The sequence below is a fragment of the Scyliorhinus torazame genome, chromosome 8 (genome assembly GCF_047496885.1).
Source record: "Scyliorhinus torazame isolate Kashiwa2021f chromosome 8, sScyTor2.1, whole genome shotgun sequence".
Taxonomy (NCBI): Eukaryota; Metazoa; Chordata; class Chondrichthyes; order Carcharhiniformes; family Scyliorhinidae; genus Scyliorhinus; species Scyliorhinus torazame.
In genome coordinates this window covers 264494370-264517020 of record NC_092714.1, presented here as the reverse complement: position 1 = coordinate 264517020, position 22651 = coordinate 264494370, and the positions used below count along the sequence as shown (strand labels likewise).

General features: G+C 48.5%; 2 protein-coding genes across 3 annotated transcripts in view; one reads left to right on the top strand and one right to left on the bottom strand.

Annotated features, from left to right (window-relative positions):
• nfs1 (NFS1 cysteine desulfurase) overlaps positions 1–226 on the bottom strand; it is a 47774-nt gene extending 47548 nt beyond the window's left edge. The window contains exon 1 of the mRNA XM_072515267.1: positions 67–226. Coding sequence (XP_072371368.1) covers positions 67–100 — 34 coding nt within the window. The 5' untranslated portion in view covers positions 101–226. The remainder of the gene's footprint in view (positions 1–66) is intronic.
• Positions 45–21886, top strand: LOC140428608 (pyruvate dehydrogenase [acetyl-transferring]-phosphatase 1, mitochondrial-like). Of its 2 annotated transcripts, none has more exons than XM_072515264.1 (2): positions 45–196; positions 14973–21886. In XM_072515264.1, the coding sequence occupies exon 2, from the start codon at positions 15041–15043 to the stop codon at positions 16646–16648; it is 1608 nt and encodes a 535-aa protein (XP_072371365.1). In that variant the 5' UTR covers positions 45–196; positions 14973–15040; the 3' UTR covers positions 16649–21886. The 2 variants fall into 2 exon arrangements, with proteins under 2 accessions (XP_072371365.1, XP_072371366.1); XM_072515265.1 differs by lacking the exon at positions 45–196 and adding an exon at positions 431–494.
• The last annotated feature ends 765 nt before the right edge of the window (positions 21887–22651 follow it).

Sequence of the window (22651 nt, the reverse complement as noted above, 5' to 3'; positions counted from 1 at the left end):
AGTCACGTGGGGGCACACGCAGCCGAACCGCTGAAATGAGGACGTTTTTTTTTGAAAGTGACTCACGGACGAAGCGGGATGATTCTGAATGAATCACCATCCGGGGCCTCAGTCAATTGAGCTGCTGCAAATCCGATGTGGCTGAATCGGTTCTGAAACGTGTTGATTTATTTGATGAATATGCATCGAAGTAACGGCAAGTTAATGTGATTTTTTAATATTTGAAGCCCGGCGGCTATGATTTTTAAAAACGAAGCCGATGGGAGACCTTCGCCTGCCACTCTGGTTGCCAAGGGAATTGCGTCACGACGTCGGGGTGGCGCCGTCACGCCGTCAGTGGGCTCGGCCCCCGGCGTCTCCCCCGGTTGGCCGGCGCCGGCCGTCAATCAGGGCGCGGCCCGGCGGCCCCGCCCCTTCCCCCCCCCCGTTGCCCCTCCCCCACCAGAGGCTCAGGTGACAAGACGAGGAGGCTTCGGGCAACCCACCTGCTTCAGGTATGAGGGGGGAGGGGCAGCAGCAGCACATTCCCAGCTTGAGAAACTAGGTCAGTTATGGCAGGGACTGCGGGCCCCCCCTGCAACTCGTTTATTTAGCCCGCTTGCAGTAGGTGGCTGCAGCCATTGCCACAAAAAAAGAACCCCAGGATGGGGGTTTGCCAAGGAGTTAATAATCTGCGTGCGATTTTGTTTCTCAAAATTGGCAAGCCAGGAATTACGATCGACGCAATCTGACACGAAAATCCAACGGTGTGCACGTTAGGTGGATTTGGCCCTGTTGAAATTGGTTAAGGCGGGGGAGTGGGTCTAGCTGGGCTGATGTTTCACAGGGTCGGTGCAGACCCGATGGGCCAAATAGCCTCCTGCACTGCAGGGATTCTATGATAGGGCTTAGGTAGGGTGCTCTTTCAGAGGGTCAGTGCAGACTTGATGGGCCAAATGGCCTCCTTCTGCACCCTATTCTATGTTCCTTTTTCCAACAGCATGAAAATTTTAAACGAAAGTTTCAGTTAAATCGTATGGTTCCGATTTCCGGTGGCAGCACATTTGGTGGCTCCTGCTCGAGGTGGATTTGTTTGGTCCTTCCCCACCCAACTTTGTGATGTTTTGAGGGCAAAAGATCCATGAGAGTCCAGAGACGGTAATATGCCTCTGGTGGTGCTGGTATATGGCTCATCGGATGAGGAGTTCTACAAGGAAGAGCGAGCACTTGGAGCAGAAAGGTTTTCATGTTGTGACATGTAGGGTGGCATGGCACAGTGGTTGGCACAGCGGCCTCATAGCACCAAGGACCCGGGTTCTGACGTTGTACCGGTCGAGTTCTAAGTCGCCGAGTGTGATCGTATGGAGGAGGTGGGGACGTGGAGACTTGGCAGGCTGAGGGCAAAGGAGTTCTCGTACTTCTCACATACGCACCGGGTGTACTCCCAGATCAATTTCTTTGTGATGGATAAGGTGCTGCTGGCGGGGGTGGCCGACTGAGTAGTCGGCGATTGTGGCTCCCGACCACACGCCACACTGGATGGATTTGCGGGTGATGCTGTTGACGGATGGGGGTGTACGTGAGCAGTTGAGGGCTGCCATTCGGGGCCATGTGGAGTTGAATGACAGGGAGGAGGTTACGGGCGCAACGCTGTGTGAGGCACATAAGGCAATAGTTAGGGCTGAATTTATTTCAATTCAGGTGCATATGGAGACGGTGGAGCGAGGAGAGGGTGAAGCCTCCCCCCCCCCCCCCCCTCCCCCGATTGTCGCAGGATTCCGTCTCCCTGAAGAAAGATCAGGACCCAGAGCAGTGTGGGTCATACCGCCCGATATTGCTGCTTGTTGTTGATGCAAAGTAATTGGCGACGGTGTTGGCATCACAGATAGAGCACTGTGTGCCAGAGGTGATAGGGGAGGACCAGGCAGGATTTGTGAAGGAAGGAATTTGTCGACGAATGTGCGCAGGCTGCTTAATGTTATAATGATGCCCTCGGTGGGGCAGGGGTTAGATGTAGCTGTGGCGATGGATGGGGAGAGAGTCTTTGATCCGGTGGAGTGTGCGTATTTGTTGGAGGTGTTGGATCAGTTTGTGTTTGGCCAGGGGTTCGTGGATTGGGTTCGGCTGCTGTACAGGACGTCGATGGTGAGCGTTCGGACGAACAGGACCAGTTTTGGGTACTTCGGGGTACGAACATGGGTGCCCGCTCTCCTCATTGTTTTTCGCCTTGGCAATAGAGCCGTTGGCAATGACACTTCGGGCATCAAGGGGTTGGCATGGGATTGAGCGGGGGGGTCCTGAGTACAGAGTTTCGCTGTGTGCGGACGATCTGCTGCTATACATTTCGGACCCAGTGGGAAGCTTTGAAACAATCCGGAAGTTCTTGAGGGAAGAGAAAATGCTGGAAAATCTCAGCAGGTCTGGCAGCACCTGTAGGGAGAGGAAAGAGCTAACGTTTCGAGTCCAATGACTCTTTGTCAAAGCTCTTGAGGGAATTTGGCCGGTTTTCGGGGTACAAATTGAACATGGGGACGAGCGAGGTGCTCCCGATCAATGCTGGAGGGCAGAAGAGGAGGTTTGGGGAGTTGCTGTTCCAGGTGGTGGGGACGAGTTTTCGGTATCGAGATAGTGCGGAACTGGGCCCAGCTTCACATATGCGATTTCAAGAGATGGGATGTGTTGCCGCTTTCACTGGCTAGGTCCCAGAACCTCCCCGTCATTGTCCCCAAGTCCTTTTTCAGAAAGGTGAATGGGATAATTGTGGGGTCTGTGTGGGCGGGGAAAACCCTGCCGATGTGGAGGGAGTTCTTGGGGGCGGGGGTGCTGGCATTGCCAAATTATCTCTTTAGTAAATTTACAGTACCCAATTCTTTTCTTTCCCAATTAAGGGGCAATTTAGCATGCCCAATTCACCTACTCTGCACATCTTTATGGTTATGGGGGTGAGACCCATGCAGACACGGGGAGAATGTGCAAACTCCACACGGACAGTGAACCATGGCCGGGATCGAACCCGGGTCCTTGGCGCCGTGAGGCAGCAGTGCTAACCACTGTGTTGCCTCTGCATTGCCAAGTTTGATAACTTATTATTGGGCGGTGAACATCGCAATGGTGAGGAAATGGACGGTGGAGATGGGGTCGGTCTAGGGATGGATAGAGGCGGCGTCGTGTAGGGGGACGAGTTTGAAGGCACTCTTGTTGGCGCCCCTTCCCTTCTTGTCAGTCAGGTATTCCGTGAGCCCAGTGGTGGTTTTGGCGTTACGGGTATGGAGCCATTATAGGCAGCATTTCTGGCTCGAGGGCATGGTGCTGTGGGCGCTGATATGTGAAAATCATATGTTTGTGCCTGTAGGGCTGGATGCGAGGTTCTGGGGGTGGGGGCAGGTGAGAATAGAGTACTTTAGTGACTTATTTATTGGGGTAAGTTTGCGAGACTGGAGGAGATGGGAGGATACAGACATATGAGTTGCCAAAAGGTAATGGTTTTTGGTACCTGCAGGTGAGGGATTTTGAGAGGAGAGAGATGCTGTCCTTCCCGGGGCTGCCGCTTCCGGTGTTGCAGGACAAGTTGTTGTCGGAGGATGATCTTGGGGAGGAGAGGGTGTCGGATATCTACAGTGAGTTTATGAAGCGAGACGGTGCTCTGGTGGAGGAGGTTAATTGTAAATGGGAGGTGAAGTTGGGAGGGGAGGTGCGGGCCAGGACGTGGAAAGAGGGTGAACGCATCCTTGTCGTGTGCGAGGTTGAGCCTCATCCAGTTTAAGCTGTTGCATAGGGCCCACATGATGGTTGCGAGGATGAGCCGGTTCTTTGCAGGGGTGGAGGCTAGGTGTGGGCAGTGTGTAGGGAGGGGGCGGGGGGGGGGGGGGGGGGGGCGAATCACGTTCATGTGTTCAGGGCATGTCTAAAGCAGAGGGGGTTCTGGCAGGGGTTCCCGGATATAATGTCCGAGATTCGTCTGAAAGGAGCTGGTTTAGCTCACTGGGCTAAATCGCTGGCTTTTAAAGCAGACCAAGGCAGGCCAGCAGCACGGTTCAATTCCCGTATCAGCCTCCCCGAACAGGCGCTGGAATGTAGCGACTAGGGGCTTTTCACAGTAACTTCATTGAAGCCTACTCGTGACAATAAACGATTTTCATTTAGTGGGCAGCACGGTAGCATTGTGGATAGCACAATTGCTTCACAGCTCCAGGGTCCCAGGTTCAATTCCGGCTTGGGTCACTGTCTGTGCGGAGTCTGCACATCCTCCCCGTGTGTGCGTGTGTTTCCTCCGGGTGCTCCAGTTTCCTCCCACAGTCCAAAGATGTGGTTAGGTTGATTGGCCATGATAGATTGCCCTTAGTATCCAAAATTGCCCTTAATGTTGGGTGGGGATAGGGTGGAGGTGTTGACCTTGGGTAGGGTGCTCTTTCCAAGAGCCGGCGCAGACTCGATGGGCCGAATGGCCTCCTTCTGCACTGTAAATTCTATGATTCTGGGTGTGGGGGTGGCCCCGAATCCAGAGGTGGCGATATTCGATGTGTCAGAAGATCCGGGAGTCCAGGTGGGGAGAGAAGACGATGTAGTGGCCTTATCCTCCCTGATAACCCGGAGACTGATCTTGTTGTGTTGGCGGGACTTGGAGCCGCCGAAGGCAGGAGTTTGAGTGAGCAACCTGGCAGAATTCTGTGGTTGGAGAAGGTCAAGTTCGCTTTGTGGGGGTCGGAGGAGGGGTTCACCTGGAGGTGGAAACCATTCATTGATTTCTTCAGAGTGGATTGAGGGTCAGCGGGGAGGGGAGTTTGCGGTGTGTGTTGGGGGGGGGCGGAATTAGGAAGGCGAGTTGCGGGTGGGGTGTTGGTGTTGGGCCTTGAATAAAAATGCATTTTTAAAAATCATAGTTACCCCTCGGGTGGTCAATCCGAGATGACGTAGGGTCATTTAGGAGTTTTCTTTGACCGAGATCTTCCTGCTAGGTTCACCAGGAATCGTCATGTCGATATGCACCCCCTACCTTCCTTCCTTGAGTGCTCCTGTGTGGGACTTCTTCGAGGGGTTTACATGCAGAATGCAGTTTTTGAAGGACTTTCATTCACGCACAATCCTGTTCTGGAGACGGATTGGTTAGTTGATTGATCAGCTGTCGGTTGGCTAGCATATTTTCAAATTGTTTTCCATTAGCTGAGCCACATAAGTACTTCTTGATCCACTGTGATTACCTGTCTTGTTTCATCGACCTTCACTGATTTCAACCAGTTTTCTGTGATTATCAGTTACATCCAAACATACGAATTAAAAAGAGTTGGCCACCCATCTCTTCAAACCTGCTTCAAAGTTCCATTCAATTCAAATTGTCCTTTTCAATGCAGCAATATGACTGCAAATAACAAGTATCGCACCTATCTGTTTTCCACATAACAAACACTGCACTGAACTCTTCGCCAGTTTCCTTATGGGTTACAGGTCAAAGGCTGGTAGATGGAGTTAAGATAGAGACCAACCTTGATTTAATGAACAATGGAACAGGTTTGAAGGGTCAAATGGCCTTTCCCTGTTCCGATGTTCATAAAATCAAACAGAAAGGTAGGATGAACGGCAGTTAGTTAACTCTGTTGTTGAACTTAGATACATGGCTACTCTAAAATGATGGAATGTGTTTCAATCTGACAAGGCAGAGACTAGGAGTGATGCAACCACATGGAACCAGGTACATCATGATGGTTTTCCCTGATCCCCTGCCTCCAGTCACTGGTACATCGATTCAGTTCATTGACAGCATTGGGGTTTGAACACTGGATATTTTTTTGATTTTTATTGAAGAGTTCACCCTTCTGTGAGAACTTATTGTAGATTATTTGGTAGTTAACAGAGAAAAAAAATGTTCTTTTGAAGCTGGTCAGTTTTGTGATTCCAAAACCGATCAATTGACCTTGTTCACTGGGATGTTGGATTAACTAGCAGCAAAGATCCCCTTAAACTAGCAAATCCCATCTAGCGCTGGGACTTTGCACTTCAGCGCTATCTATGTATAAGATTTGTTTCTAATTTCTTTTATTCAAATGTATAGAATCTTAGTAGAGAAAGGAGACATTTGGTGAATTATGTCCGTGCCAGATCTTTCTTTTTTTTAATAAAATATTTTATTGAAAATTTTTGGTCAACCAACACAGTACATTGTGCATCCTTTACACAATATTATAACAACACAAATAACAATGACCTATTTTATAAACAGAAAATGAATAAATAATAAATAACAAAAATGAAAACTAACCCTAATTGGCAACTGACTTATCACAAGTAACACTCTCCAAAAATATAATTTAACAGTCCAATATATAATTATCTGTAGCAACGACCTATACATATTATACAGTATATATTAACAACCCTGAGAGTCCTTCTGGTTCCTCCTCCTCCCCAATCCCCCCCATCCTGGGCTGCTGCTGCTGCCTTCTTTTTTCCATTCCATCTATCTTTCTGCGAGGTATTCGGCGAACGGTTGCCACCGCCTGGTGAACCCTTGAGCCGACCCCCTTAGAACAAACTTAATCCGCTCTAGCTTTATAAACCCTGCCATGTCATTTATCCAGGTCTCCACCCCCGGGGGCTTGGCTTCTTTCCACATTAGCAATATCCTGCGCCGGGCTACTAGGGACGCAAAGGCCAAAACAGTGGCCTCTCTCGCCTCCTGCACTCCCGGCTCTTGTGCAACCCCAAATATAGCCAACCCCCAGCTTGGTTCGACCCGGACCCCCACTACTTTTGAAAGCACCTTTGTCACCCCCATCCAAAACCCCTGTAGTGCCGGGCATGACCAAAACATATGGGTATGATTCGCTGGGCTTCTCGAGCACCTCGCACACCTATCCTCCACCCCAAAAAATTTACTGAGCCGTGCTCCAGTCATATGCGCCCTGTGTAATACCTTAAACTGAATCAGGCTTAGCCTGGCACACGAGGACGACGAGTTTACCCTGCTTAGGGCATCTGCCCACAGCCCCTCCTCGATCTCCTCCCCCAGCTCTTCTTCCCATTTCCCTTTTAGTTCATCTACCATAGTCTCCCCTTCGTCCCTCATTTCCCTATATATATCTGACACCTTACCATCCCCCACCCATGTCTTTGAGATCACTCTGTCCTGCACCTCTTGTGTCGGGAGCTGCGGGAATTCCCTCACCTGTTGCCTCGCAAAAGCCCTCAGTTGCATATACCTGAATGCATTCCCTTGGGGTAACCCATATTTCTCGGTCAGCGCTCCCAGACTCGCGAACTTCCCATCCACAAACAGATCTTTCAGTTGCGTTATTCCTGTTCTTTGCCACATTCCATATCCCCCATCCATACCCCCCGGGGCAAACCTATGGTTCTTTCTTATCGGGGACCCCCCCAAGGCTCCAGTCTTTCCCCTATGCCGTCTCCACTGTCCCCAAATCTTCAGTGTAGCCACCACCACTGGGCTTGTGGTGTAGTTCCTCGGTGAGAACGGCAATGGGGCTGTCACCATAGCCTGTAGGCTAGTCCCCCTACAGGACGCCCTCTCTAATCTCTTCCACGCCGCTCCCTCCTCCTCTCCCATCCACTTACTCACCATTGAAATATTAGCGGCCCAATAATACTCACTTAGGCTCGGTAGTGCCAGCCCCCCCCCCCCTTACCCCTGCTATGCTGTAAGAATCCCTTCCTCACTCTCGGGGTCTTCCCGGCCCACACAAAACCCATGATGCTCTTTTCAATCCTTTTAAAAAAAGCCTTCGTGATCACCACCGGGAGGCACTGAAACACAAAGAGGAATCTCGGGAGGACCACCATCTTAACCGCCTGCTCCCTCCCTGCCAGTGACAGGGATACCATATCCCATCTCTTGAAATCCTCCTCCATTTGTTCCACCAACCGCGTTAAATTTAACCTATGCAATGTGCCCCAATTCTTGGCTATCTGGATCCCCAGGTAACAAAAGTCCCTTGTTACCTTCCTCAACGGTAGGTCCTCTATTTCTCTACTCTGCTCCCCTGGATGCACCACAAACAACTCACTTTTCCCCATGTTCAATTTATACCCTGAAAAATCCCCAAACTCCCCAAGTATCCGCATTATTTCTGGCATCCCCTCCGCCAGGTCTGCCACGTATAGTAGCAAATCGTCCGCATACAAAGATACCCGGTGTTCTTCTCCTCTAAGTACTCCCCTCCACTTCTTGGAACCCCTCAACGCTATCGCCAGGGGCTCAATCGCCAGTGCAAACAATAATGGGGACAGAGGGCATCCCTGCCTTGTCCCTCTATGGAGCCGAAAATATGCAGATCCCCGTCCATTCGTGACCACGCTCGCCATCGGGGCCCTATACAACAGCTGCACCCATCTAACATACCCCTCTCCAAAACCAAATCTCCTCAACACCTCCCACAAATAATCCCACTCCACTCTATCAAATGCTTTCTCGGCATCCATCGCCACAACAAGCTCCGTTTCCCCCACTAGTGGGGGCATCATCATTACCCCTAACAGCCTCCATATATTCGTGTTCAGCTGTCTCCCCTTCACAAACCCAGTTTGGTCCTCGTGGACCACCCCCGGGACACATTCCTCTATTCTCATTGCCATTGCCTTGGCCAGGATCTTGGCATCTACATTTAGGAGGGAAATAGGTCTATAGGACCCGCATTGTAGCGGGTCCTTTTCCTTCTTTAAGAGAAGCGATATTGTTACTTCAGACATAGTCGGGGGCAGTTGTCCCCTTTCCTTTGCCTCATTAAAGGTCCTCGTCAATACCGGGGCGAGCAAGTCCACATATTTTCTATAGAATTCGACTGGGAATCCATCCGGTCCTGGGGCCTTTCCCGCCTGCATGCTCCTAATTCCTTTCACCACTTCTTCTACCTCGATCTGTGCTCCCAGTCCCACCCTTTCCTGCTCTTCCACCTTGGGAAATTCCAGCCGATCCAAAAAGCCCATCATTCTCTCCCTCCCATCCGGGGGTTGAGCTTCATATAATTTTTTATAAAATGTCTTGAACACTCCATTCACTCTCTCCGCTCCCCGCTCCATCTCTCCTTCCTCATCCCTCACTCCCCCTATTTCCCTCGCTGCTCCCCTTTTCCTCAATTGGTGTGCCAGCAACCTGCTCGCCTTCTCCCCATATTCGTACTGTACACCCTGTGCCTTCCTCCATTGTGCCTCTGCAGTGCCCGTAGTCAGCAAGTCAAATTCTACATGTAGCCTTTGCCTTTCCCTGTGCAGTCCCTCCTCCGGTACTTCCGCATATTGTCTGTCCACCCTCAAAAGTTCTTGCAGCAACCGCTCCCGTTCCTTACTCTCCTGCTTCCCTTTATGTGCCCTTATTGATATCAGCTCCCCTCTAACCACCGCCTTCAACGCCTCCCAGACCACTCCCACCTGGACCTCCCCATTATCATTGAGTTCCAAGTACTTTTCAATGCACCCCCTCACCCTTAGACACACCCCCTCATCTGCCATTAGTCCCATGTCCATTCTCCAGGGTGGGCGCCCTCCTGTTTCCTCCCCTATCTCCAAGTCTACCCAGTGTGGAGCGTGATCCGAAATGGCTATAGCCGTATACTCCGTTCCCCTCACCTTCGGGATCAACGCCCTTCCCAGCACAAAAAAGTCTATTCGCGAGTAGACTTTATGGACATAGGAGAAAAACGAGAACTCCTTACTCCTAGGTCTGCTAAATCTCCACGGGTCTACACCTCCCATCTGCTCCATAAAATCTTTAAGTACCTTGGCTGCTGCCGGCCTCCTTCCAGTCCTGGACTTCGACCTATCCAGCCCTGGTTCCAACACCGTATTAAAATCTCCCCCCATTATCAGCTTTCCCATCTCTAGGTCCGGAATGCGTCCTAGCATCCGCCTCATAAAATTGGCATCATCCCAGTTCAGGGTATATACGGTTACCAAAACCACTGTCTCCCCCTGTAGTTTTCCACTCACCATCACGTATCTGCCCCCGTTATCCGCCACTATAGTCTTTGCCTCGAACATTACCCGCTTCCCCACTAATATAGCCACCCCCCTGTTTTTCGCATCTAGCCCCGAATGGAACACCTGCCCCACCCATCCTTTGCGTAGCCTAACCTGGTCTATCAGTTTCAGGTGCGTTTCCTGTAACATAACCACATCTGCCTTAAGTTTCTTAAGGTGTGCGAGTACCCATGCCCTCTTTATCGGCCCGTTCAGCCCTCTCACGTTCCACGTGATCAGCCGGGTTGGGGGGCTTCCTACCCCCCCCCCCCCTTGTCGATTAGCCATCCCCTTTTTCCAGCTCCTCACCCGGTTCCCACGCAGCTGTATCTCCCCCAGGCGGTGCCCCCCCGCCCATCCCCTCCCATACCAGCTCCCCCCTCTCCCCAGCAGCAGCAACTCAGTAATTCCCCCCTCCCACCCCCCCCCGCCCATCCCCTCCCATACCAGCTCCCCCCTCTCCCCAGCAGCAGCAACCCAGTAATTCCCCCCTCCCACCCCCCCCGCTAGATCCCCCGCTAGCGTAATTACTCCCCCCATGTTGCTCCCAGAAGTCAGCAAACTCTGGCCGACCTCGGCTTCCCCCCGTGACCTCGGCTCGCACCGTGCGACGCCCCCTCCTTCCTGCTTCTCTATTCCCGCCATGATTATCATAGCGCGGGAACCAAGCCCGCGCTTCTCCCTTTGCCCCGCCCCCAATGGCCAACGCCCCATCTCCTCCACCTCCCCTCCTCCCCCCATCACCACCTGTGGAAGAGAGAAAAGTTACCACATCGCAGGATTAGTACATAAAACTCCTCTTTCCCCCCTTTTTAACCCCCCTCTTCGCCCCCCACATTCGCCCCACCACTTTGTTCAAACGTTCTTTTTAATAACCCACTCATTCCAGTTTTTCTTCCACAATAAAAGTCCACGCTTCATCCGCGGTCTCAAAGTAGTGGTGCCTCCCTCGATATGTGACCCACAGTCTTGCCGGTTGCAGCATTCCAAATTTTATCTTTTTATGAAGCACCACCTTGGCCCGATTAAAGCTCGTCCTCCTTCTCGCCACCTCCGCACTCCAGTCTTGATAAACGCGGTTCACCGCGTTCTCCCATTTACTGCTCCGAGTTTTATTTGCCCATCTAAGGACCATTTCTCTATCCTTAAAACGGAGGAATCTCACCACTATGGCTCTGGGAATTTCTCCTGCTCTCGGTCCTCGCGCCATCACTCGGTATGCTCCCTCCACCTCCAACGGACCCGCCGGGGCCTCCGCTCCCCTTAACGAGTGCAGCATCGTGCTCACATATGCCCCGACGTCCGCTCCCTCCGCACCTTCAGGAAGACCAAGAATCCTCAAGTTGTTCCTCCTTGCGTTGTTCTCCAGTGCCTCCAACCTTTCCACACATCGTTTCTGATGTGCCTCATGCATCTCCGTCTTCACCACCAGGCCCTGTATGTCGTCCTCATTCTCGGCTGCCTTTGCCTTCACGACCCGAAGCTCCCGCTCCTGGGTCTTTTGTTCCTCCTTTAGCCCTTCGATCGCCTGTAGTATCGGGGCCAACAGCTCTTTCTTCATTTCCTTTTTGAGCTCTTCCACACAGCATTTCAAGAACTCTTGTTGTTCAGGGCCCCATGTTAAACTGCCACCTTCCGACGCCATCTTGGTTTTTGCTTGCCTTCCTTGCCGCTGTTCTAAAGGATCCACTGCAATCCGGCCACTTTCTCCTCCTTTTTTCATCCGTATCCAGGGGGGATTCCCTTCTGGTTTACCGCACAGTGTTTTTAGCCGTCAAAATTGCCGTTGGGGCTCCTATCAAGAGCCCAAAAGTCCGTTTCACCGGGAGCTGCCGAAACGTGCGACTCAGCTGGTCATCGCCGCACCCGGTAGCCGTGCCCGATCTTTCAATGAGCTATCTAATCAATTCCACGTCTTTGTTCTTTATGTAGTGTCAGCTGTGGCTCTATTGGCAGTCCTGCTGCCTCTGAATCAAAAGGTTCTGGGCTCAAGTCCCATTCCAGGCTGATACTTCAGTACAGTACTGAGGAAGTGCTGCATTGTCAGAGATGCTATCTTTTGGATGAGACATTAAAAATCAAGGACCCATCTGCCAGCACAGGTAAAGATAAAAGAACCCATGACACCATTTTGAAGAAGACCAGGGGAGTCATCACTCGTGTCCTGGCCAATATTTAGCCCTTGATCAACGCCACAAAAACAGATGACCTGGTCAATATCATGTTACTGTTGGTCACAGCTTGCTACATGCAAATGGGCTACAAAGTGTTTTGAGACATTGTGAAAGCACTGTATAAATGTAAGTCTTTTCTTCTTTCCTTTGCCATAGTCCTGCAGATGTTACCCAATTCCAGATTGGATTATTGGAAGTAATACTGTTTCTGTTTGAACCTTAATGTGCTGTTCCTATTTGAGAAAACAACCTGTCGAAGTAGTCGTGTTCAGTATGGTTTTCCATCCTAAAACCATTTTTTAAAATCCAAGCTGAGACAGACCCTCCTATTTCATGAGACTCAGTTTTGTTAATCAGCCTTTTGTGTGCTATTTTGCCAAATGTTTTTTTAGAACTCATGTAGATAACACGCATTGCATTCCCATCATCAGCCTTCTCTGTTCCTCATCAAAAAATTATTTGGAAATTTAGTTTTTAACTGATTCAGAAATTAAATGATCTCTACCTGGAAGGACATGGGCAGCAGATACCTGGGAACCCCACCACCTGGAGGTTCTCCTCCAAGCCACCCACCATCCTGACTTGGAAATATATCGCCGTTCCTTCACTGTTGCTGGATCAAAATCCTGAGAATCCCACCCTAACAGCACTCTGGGTGCTTGGGCTCAATTCAAATCTACATAATTAATTAATTCAAATTAATTGATGACTCAAATTAAATGGATGATTTAAGCTAACTCTTTCTGTGGTTTACATGTAACTTAAATTCATTTAATCAATTAACTTGAATTCATTGTCAATTGGAACACCGCAGCTGATTTCAGATTGGGCACTGGGGAAAAATATAATTGACTCAAGAAGTTGGTTCTCAGATGCTGCAATAATTTTAAGCTGTAAAAAAAAAAGAAACCAAGGGATTTGCTTTGATTTTAATTCCTAAATCCGTTAAAAACAACATTTCCAAAGATTTTTTTGATGAGGGAACAGAGAGGGCTGATGAAGGGAATGCTATGCATGTTATCTATGTGAATTCCAGGAAAACATTTGACAAAATAGCACAAAAAGACTTATTAACAAAATTGAGTCCCATGGAATAGGAGGGCGAGTGTCAGCTTGGATAAAAATAATGGTTTAAGGACCGAAAATAACAAGCGATGCTAAATGCAAAGGCCCAAAAAAATTGCAGATACGGGATAGTTGAAATGAAAAAGAAAATGCTGGAAATGCTCAGCAGGTCGGCATCATCTGTGGAGAGAGATACGGGGTGGGATTCTCCATTCCGCCAGCCCCGTTTTCCGGCGCAGGATTCTCCATTCCCGAAGCCGGCCAGTGGGGTTTCCCATTGTGGCCACCCCCACGCTGCCGGGAAACCCACGGTGCGCTGCCGGCGAAGCGGAGGATCCCGCGACAAGGGAATCCCGTTGTTGGGGTTTCAATTCATTGACCCTTCAACAGAATGCCTCCATCATACTAAATGGCTGTTTTTCAGACTAGAGGATGGTACACAGGGCGTTTCTCTGGTCAGTGGAGGAACCACTATACATTTTATAAATAATCTGGATATTGGAATAGAGTAAAATTTGTCAATTATACCAAACTTGGAGGAGTGCAAACAATGAGCACCGTACAGATCAATTGCATCAGGACATACACAGGCTAGCAGAATGGGGCAGACAAGTGGCAGGTGGAATGTAAGGCAGAAAAGTGTGAGGTGCATTTTGGCAGAACAATAGGGAGAGGTAATCTAGACTCAGTGGCACAGTTCTAAAGTGTATTCAGGGACAAAGTGACTGGGGTAATGTTCATAGATCTTTGAAGGTAGCTGGACATTTTGAGGGGGTGTTTAGCAAAGCAAATGGGATCTTGGGCTTCAGAAATAGAGGCATTATGTACAAAAGAAGGGAAGTTACATTGAATCTTTAAGAAGTTCTAGTGAAGCAACAGCGAGAGTATTGCATCCAGCCCACCTCAGGAAGACTGAGGATCTCGGCGAGGGTGCAGAAGAGATTTACCAGAGTGTTTCCAAAGATGAAGGATTTTAGCTATAAGGTATGGTTGGAAAAGTTGGGCTGTTCTCCTTGGAACAAAAGAGATTGAGAAATTTGATAGAGGTGTACACGATTATGACAGGCTTAGATAAGATAGACAAGAAAAGTTGTTCCACGTTAGCGCAATAACTGGGGGACACAGACTGAAAGTTTCAGACAAGGGATGCAGGAAGGATGTGAGGAGAACTTTTTCATAGAGCCTGTGGTAATGTCCTGGATCCCACTGCCCACGAGGGTGGTGAAAGCAGAGACAATTGAGGAAGTTAGATGGACATGCAAGAAATAAGCTTTCACACTTAAAAGGTCAGAGCAGTTAAGTGGGACTGACTAGATTGCTCTGTGGGGTGCAGGCATAGACTTAAAAAAAAATGTAGAGTGCCCAATTCATTTTTTTCAATTAAGGGGCAATTTAACGTGACCAATCCACTTAGCCTGCACATCGTTTTTTGGGTTGTGGGGGCGAAACCCACGCAAACACAGGGAGAATGTGCAAACTCCACACAGACAGTGACCCAGAGCCGGGATTGAACCTGGGACCTCGGCGCCGTGAGGCTGCAGGGCTAACCCACTGCGCCACCGTGCTGCTGTGCAGGCATAGACTTGATGAACTGAATGAATGGCTTCTATGCCATAATCACTTTTTGGAAATGTAATCTATTTTAATATAGAAAATATGGCAGCCAAATCGAGCAGGCTTCCACACACAGCAGTGAAAGAAATGACCAGATATTCTGTTCTACAGGTTGGTTGAGGGATAACGTTTACAATGTACTACTGTCTCTAAATGTTGATATTCTCCCTCATACAGGTACTGTCACTGCCACAATGCTGATTATGCCAACAAAGCCTTGATCAGGGTTAACTACGTTGAAGGAAATGTTGGGAGTGAGTGGCATGACAGTTTGTATTCGCCATGTTGGGAAGTCCAGAGGAACCTACAGTTCAGCCTGTGCACCAAGCAACCACTTTGCTCAGCGAATCAGCACCTCACATCTTTGCAATGGAAGCTCTGTCAAGACCCTGCCAGGATGGCGCAATCCGCAGAGGTTGGGCACACCTCGGTTTGTCAGAAGCTACAAAGCCCAACCTCAGTCCTACCAGCTCACACTGCCACAGATCAACAGCATCCTGAAAACCAACGAATACAGCTTGAAAGTGCCAGAGTTTGATGGCAAAAACATCAGTTCAGTGCTGGGCTTCGACAGCAATCAGTTAGCTTCTAATGTCCCCATCGAGGACAGGCGCAGCGCAGCCACCTGCCTGCAGAGTCGTGGCATGCTATTGGGGGTGTTTGATGGGCATGCTGGCTGTGCCTGTGCCCAGGCAGTGAGTGAAAGATTAATGTATTATATTGCTGTGTCCTTGCTGCCCCGGAAGACATTAATCGAGATAGAAGATGCAATCGAAAATGAGAGACCAGTGTTGCCAATTTTGCAATGGCACAAGCACCCCAACGATTACGTGAGCAGGGAAGCAGGAAGGCTCTACTTCACCAGTTTAAGGACGTACTGGCAGGAACACATTGATCTGGGGGTTGAAGAGAAGATGGATACTAGTGCTGCTTTGAAACGTGCCTTCAAACGATTGGACAGTGACATTTCGCTGGAGGCTCAGATCGGCGCTGGCAATCCGTTCACCAATTATGCTGCACTCCGGGTAGCCCTGTCTGGATCCACGGCTTGCATTGCACACATTAATGGCACCGACTTGCACGTGGCAAATGTTGGTGATAGCAGGGCAGTGCTGGGAGTCCAGAACCTGGATGGTTCTTGGTCGGCTGTGACACTGAGCACCGATCATAATGCGCAGAACCTTGATGAGATGGAGAGGGTGCGGTCGGAGCACCCCGCGTGGGAGGAGAAGACGGTAGTCCGGCACGATCGCCTGCTGGGCCTCCTGATGCCTTTCAGGGCTTTTGGAGATGTAAAGTTCAAGTGGAGCATCGAGCTCCAGAAGCGAGTGCTGGAGAGCCGGCCAGAGCTGCTGACAGCTGATGAATTCTCGAAATGCTTCCCTGCCAATTACCACACTCCACCTTATCTGACTGCCGAGCCCGAAGTCAGTCATTACAAGCTGCGGCCCCAAGACAAGTTTCTGATCCTGGCCACTGATGGCCTATGGGATGTCATGCACCGGCAAAACGTGGTGCAGATTGTAGGGGAGCACCTCACCAGCTTACGCTCACAGCAGCCCATCTCTGCCAATGGTTACAAGGTAACAGTGGGTCAGATGCACAGCCTGCTGCTGGAGAGGAAAGCCCGTGTGTCCTCTGCTTTCACAGACCAGAACTCAGCCACCCACTTGATCCGTCATGCACTGGGCAGCAACGAGTTTGGGAGTATCGAGCACGGCCGCCTGTCCAGAATGCTCAGCTTGCCCGAGGATCTGGCCAGAATGTATAGGGATGATATGACCGTGGTGGTGGTGCAGCTGAATTCTCGCCTCATTGGGGCGTATGACAAAGCTGAAGCCAGTGTCAACTGAAAGCCCATTCTGACTGGTACTGTCATCGGAAACTAGGGACAAACGCAATGAGGCAACAAAAATGTTTCTGGGCGAGTGGTGAAAGTGAGGGAACCCCCCCCCCCCCTCCTACATACCCCAACCTCCGTTTGCCCTCACACCCCCCCCACCCCAACCTCCGTTTGCCCTCACCCCCCCCCCCCCATCTCAACCCCCGTTTGCCCTCACCAAATCGTGTTTTGAGCAGCCCCAAACCACGGATTTCTCCAATTTTGTTACACTTTGCAACCATTCAACCACCTGAGCTTCCTGCATTCCGCTAATTCTGGCCTGGTGTGCATCCCTAATTGTAATCACTCCACAATTGGCAGCCGTGCCCTCAGCTGCTTGGGTCCCGCGTTCTGGAATTTCCTCCCTCAACCTCTCCTGCTCTTCAGCTCTCTTCCCCTTAGGATTTTGGGGCGTCTTCTATCACTGCCCAAACTTTTAGTCCCCGAATCTTTTTTATTTTTATTTTAGAGTACCCAATTATTTATTTATTTATTTATTCCAATTAAGTGGCAATTTAGCGTGGCCAGTCCACCTACTCTGCACATCTTTGGGTTGTGTGAGTGAAACCCACGCAGACACGGGGAGAATGTGCAAACTCCACACGGACAGTGACCCAGGGCCGGGATTCGAACCCGGGTCCTCAGCGCAGTAGTCCCAGTGCTAGCCACATGCCATCCCTTAGTCCCCTAATCTAAGTTTAGTGTCAAATATTATTTGACAATGACCCTGTGAAGTCCCCTGGGACATTGAGGCACTGTATAGATACAGATATTTGTTGCTTAATTGGAAATGTGAGTTCTTATTACAATTCCTATGTTGTCTTAAGGTCACAAGTTGGTCGTTCCTTTATCAACTAAAATTGAACCTTTTTTTTTCTTGTTTCCGGTGGTGTGGGCATCACTGACAAGGTTAGCATTTATTGGACAGAATGATGATTTTCTTTTTGGTATAATGAGGGGGTTGACAGAGTAGATGGAGAGCAACTATTTCCGGTGGAGAATTGGCTGGTTACCAGAGGACACCGATTTCATGTAATTGGCTAAAAAAGTTAGTCAGTGCCGAATAGATTTTTTTTTTTTTACATAGCAGGTTGTGGTGACCTGGAAGGCACTGCTTGGAAGGGCAATGGAAGCAGATGCAATAGTAACTTTCAAAAGGGAATTGGATAAATTCTTAAAAAGGAAAACTTTGCTGGGCTTTGGGAAGTGGGACTAATTGGTAGTTCTCTTTTAGAGAAGGCGCACAGACATGATGGGCCAAACGGCATCCTGAATAAAGTGTCTCGGGCAAAAGAAAGAAAATAATGAATCATTGAATCTGGTGCCTTCATTCTACTGAGATCAGATCAGTTTCTTACACATTAAGTGCATTGATAATGCAAAGAATTACATAGAGTGTACAGGTCCCGAGCGGTCCAACAGATCTATGTTGGTATTTACTCCAAACAAGCCTCTTCCCACCCTACTTCATCTCACTTCCTCTATTTATTTTTCCTTCTTCCCCCCCTCCTCCTGTTTATCTATTTTCCCCTTAATTGCATCTACGTTATTGACCTCAACTACTCCTTATGGGAGGGGGTACCACATTCAAACCACTCTCCGGGTAAAATAAATACTCCTGAATTCCCGATTGGATTTATAAGTGACAATCTTCTATTTGTGACCATTAATTCTAGTCTCACCCACAAGTGAAAGAACATCTTGTATATGTCTACCCTGTCAAATCTATTCACAATCCTACAGATGCCGATCCACTCACCTCTCACCCACTCTTTTCTAGAGAAAAGGACCCAGCCTGTTCAACCTTTCCCAATAGGTTTAACGTCTCAGTTCTGCTATCATTCTAGGAAGCCTACTTTCTGCCTTTTCTAGTGCTATTATAATCTATCTACAATGTAGCGACTGTCCAAGACAGTTTTGGGAAAGGCCTTTAGGCCCACAAGATCTTAGATTAACCGCAATTAAATACAGATCGGTCAGTGTCCGTGTGGAGTTTGCACATTCTCCCCGTGTTTACGTGGGTTTCGTCCCCACAACCCAAAAATGTGCAGGGTAGGTGGATTGGCCACGTTAAATTGCCCCTTAGTTGAAAAAAATGAAATGGAAACTCTAAATTAAAAAAAAAAAATTAAATACAGATCTCTGGATCGAAGGATTGACCGATTTTACTTTTGTGCATTGTTATACTTTTATATCATACTTTTTATATCATTGTTATACTGTTATACTTATACTGTTATACTCACGGAGATACTCCAAAGTCGACCAACTCTTAAAACACCACAGACTGCTGGATGTGTACGGAAATAGAAACAGAAAAAAAACAGCAGGTCTGGGGAGAGGGGCAGCACGGTGGCGCAGTGGGTTAGCACTGCAGCCTCACGGCGCCGAGGTCCCAGGTTCGATCCCGCCTGTGGGTCATTGTCCGTGTGGAGTTTGCACATTCTCCCCGTGTTTGCATGGGTTTCGCCCCCACAACCCAAAAGATGTGCAGGGTAGGTGGATTGGCCACGCTAAATTGCCCTTAATTGGAAAAAAATTAATTGGGTGCTCTTAAAAAAAAAAAAAAAATTAATTTTAAAAAAGGTCTGGAGAGAGAAAAACAATTAACATTTCAGGTCAATGACCTTTCATGAGAACTGGAAGGTGTTTAACACTTTAAAATAAGCAAATTTGAAGCCAGGGAAAAGGGCTTGGGCCTGGGGAAGGGAGTGGAGAGGAAAGAACAATGTGATTCATGCTGCAATGCAAAGCTGGGGTGGGTTGGTCATGGGGCAAGTAAAGAAACAAAAGATGTCCCTGGAGGATGTGCGAATGAACCAGTACCAACTCCAGCTGCCTGAAAAAATATATACGGAAGCACTTCCCAATAAGTAAGCTAGATGCATTCATCCGAATTGTGGGCGGTTGCGTCAAATTAAGAGTTTAATATTGTGCATTTGGTTTCATAGTGAAAAAAATGGAAATTGAATAATGAGCTCCATCTGTGCCAAAATAGTTATTTCAACGGCAATTAGTTCTACTGAGGCTCCACTAACCCCACCACCTTGACTTCAATGGTTGTTGAGATTGCGGATTCAATTAGTCAAGCTTTCCTTGACAGCAACACTTTTATAATTTATTCATTTTAACCAGCACTTTGTATTTATGTACTTCTTTCAAAGCTGAACTCCAATATTGATAGGGGCCCAACATGCTGGGATCCCTGCACTGCCAACACTGATTTCTGACACAACCATCCAAAATTGTGGGGTTGGGGTTATTTAAATAGTCGGATGGATGGACATGGCAGTGGCATTGCCAGGACATTGAAACACCAGTCGGCCACTCCCGATTTGAGGCGTGAGGTGGCAAAAGCCGTTAATTGGCTGAAGGAAAGCTTTGTCAGTGTTTTATTTCTAACCCCAGCAGTATAATTCTGACTATTAGATGCTGGGAGGTTGTTTCCCCTGGCTGTAGAGTCTATAACCAAGAACCATAGCCTCAGGATAGGAGCCCCCCCCCCCCCCCCAAGAAGGTTAGGAATGCTCAATAGTTGAATATAGTTAAGGCTGATAAAGACAATTCTTTGGTTTCTTTGGTCTCACAGCGGCAGGGACCAGGGTTTGATTCCGACCTTGGGGAGTTTGTACATTCTACCCATGTCTGCATACGTTTCCTCCCACAGTCCAAAAATGTGCAGGTTAGGTGGGGTTCCGGGGATAGGGCGGGGGAGTAGGCTTAGGTAGGGTGCTCTTGGTAGGGCTGGTGCAGACTTGATGGGCCGAATGGCCTCCTTCGGCACTATTGGGATTCTATGGATTTTTTTTTTAAGTTCATTTATGGGAGGTTAGGCCAGCATTTATTTCCCATCCCTAATTGCCCTTCAGAAAGTGGTGGTGAGTTCTTGAACTGCTGCAGTTCCTGAGGTGCAGGTACACCCAGAGTGCTGTTAGGGAGGGAGTTCCAGGATTTTGACCCAGCAACAGTGAGGGAGCGGCGATATATTTCCAAGTCGAGGTGGTGAGTAGCTTGGAGGGGAACCTCCAGGTGATGGGAATCCCAGGTATCTGCTGCTCTTGTCCTTCTAGTGGTCGTGGGTTTGGAAGGTGCTGCCTAGGGAACCTTGGCGAGTTCCTGTAGTGCATCATGTGGATGGTACACACGTTTGCCACTGTTCGTCGGTGGTGGAGAGAGTGAATGATTGTGGGAGGAGGAGCTATCAAGCGGGTTGCTTTGTCCTGGATGGTGTTGAGCTTCTCCAGTGTTGTTGGAGCTGCGCTCATCCAGACAAGTGGACAGTATTCCATTACACTCCCGACTTGTGCCTTGCAGATGGTGGACAGCCAGGGCAGTCAGGAGGTGAGTTACTCACCATGGAATTCCTAGTCTTTGACCTGCTCTGGTCGCCACAGTATTTTAATATAAATTTAGAGTACCCAATTATTTCTTTTCCAATTAAGGGGCAATTTAGCATTGCCAATCCACCTACCCTGTATATCTTTGGGTGGTGGGGGTGAGACCCACGCAGACACGGGGAGAACATGCAAACTCCACACGGACAGTGACCCGGGGCCAAGTCCGAATTTTAAAATTCTTCTGTTATAATAAGATAATGGATCCATTCTGACATTGATTACCTTTCTATCCAGTTGTGGTAGGTGTTAGTTCTCCTGAGCTTGCCAGAGGGGAAGAGGTGCCAGCGGGCCAGAATCCCTGGCCCAAGCCAGATGCTATTAAGTGAACAGAAGGTGGGCTTCTGCTGATCGGAATTTGGGCCACTGCTTTGGGCAGCAGGGGAAACAAGGAAGTCCAGCTTCTTCCCCAAACGGTGCCATCTCACCTGTTCACCCAGTGCAACTTCAGAGGCTAGAAACAGAAACCCTTTTGTAAAAATATCTTTTAAAACCAGAATAAATTCACCACTTCCAACAGCAGTTACTGCTGGCTGGTTAGAAAACAACAGCAGAAAAACATAAGTTTTTTTTTAAAAAACATCTTTCTAATCGTCATAGACACCACCTCCTTGTTTGTCAAGATGTAAATGTCAAGCGATTCAGCTCCAAGAAAAACATTATTAAATATATATATTTTAAATCAACATTCTCGGCTCTCCTGCAGAATAAATATTGTGGAACTTGAAGGCAGAGCCAAATGTGTTGTCAATGTGAAACAAATGTACTGGTGTGATAACACTGTCGGCAGTTAATAAAACATGAAGTAAATAGAAGTGTGAAATGGTCTTGTATGCTGCATTTGTTCAGTATTGGGGTTTTATTCACTGATTTCAAACTGTATTCATGGGGATTTTTATTTTGGTACTTTGAAAAGCTGGAAATTTAAAATCAGATGGGTTGATCTCTGAAACAGGAGATTCAATCACAAAATCATTTCATCTGACATTTGTGTGGGTGGTTATCATGTCATTTCATTCATCCAGGGGAAGACAAATAGCCAAACCGATGTAAATAAGTAGTTTGAAGTGTGTGTCAGAAAATTTCCAGACAGGCCAGAAATCATGCCCTTCGCCAATTAACACTTGCTGAGTGTTAAATAGCCACGGGCAACCAGAATTGGTGGGGATGCATTCTCCATCGACTCTTTCACTGGAGTAGGGAGAAACCTCACCATCTGAAACACCCTGCCCAATATAAATGTAAATTCTAGTCCCTAGGTTTTAGTTTTTAAGAAGACTTGATTTTCTAGCATGTCCTGCAGCAGGAAAAATGAACAGTGTATGATCCCAACATCTTTCACTTGTACGAATTGAAACAAATAAGTTTAATGGATTCTTTCAACATTGGCTTCTTTTTCTGTCTTCAAACACATTCTGCTCAACTTGCCAATAAGACTTCAACTGACTTCACGCCAAGAGTAAGACAGAAAATCGCCCACTGTTGCATTCTGGAAAGCAATGGATGAGTGCAGCTCCAACCACTCATGAAGCTGAATGGCTTCCAAGACAAAACCCCCTGTGATCAGTACCCCATCCACC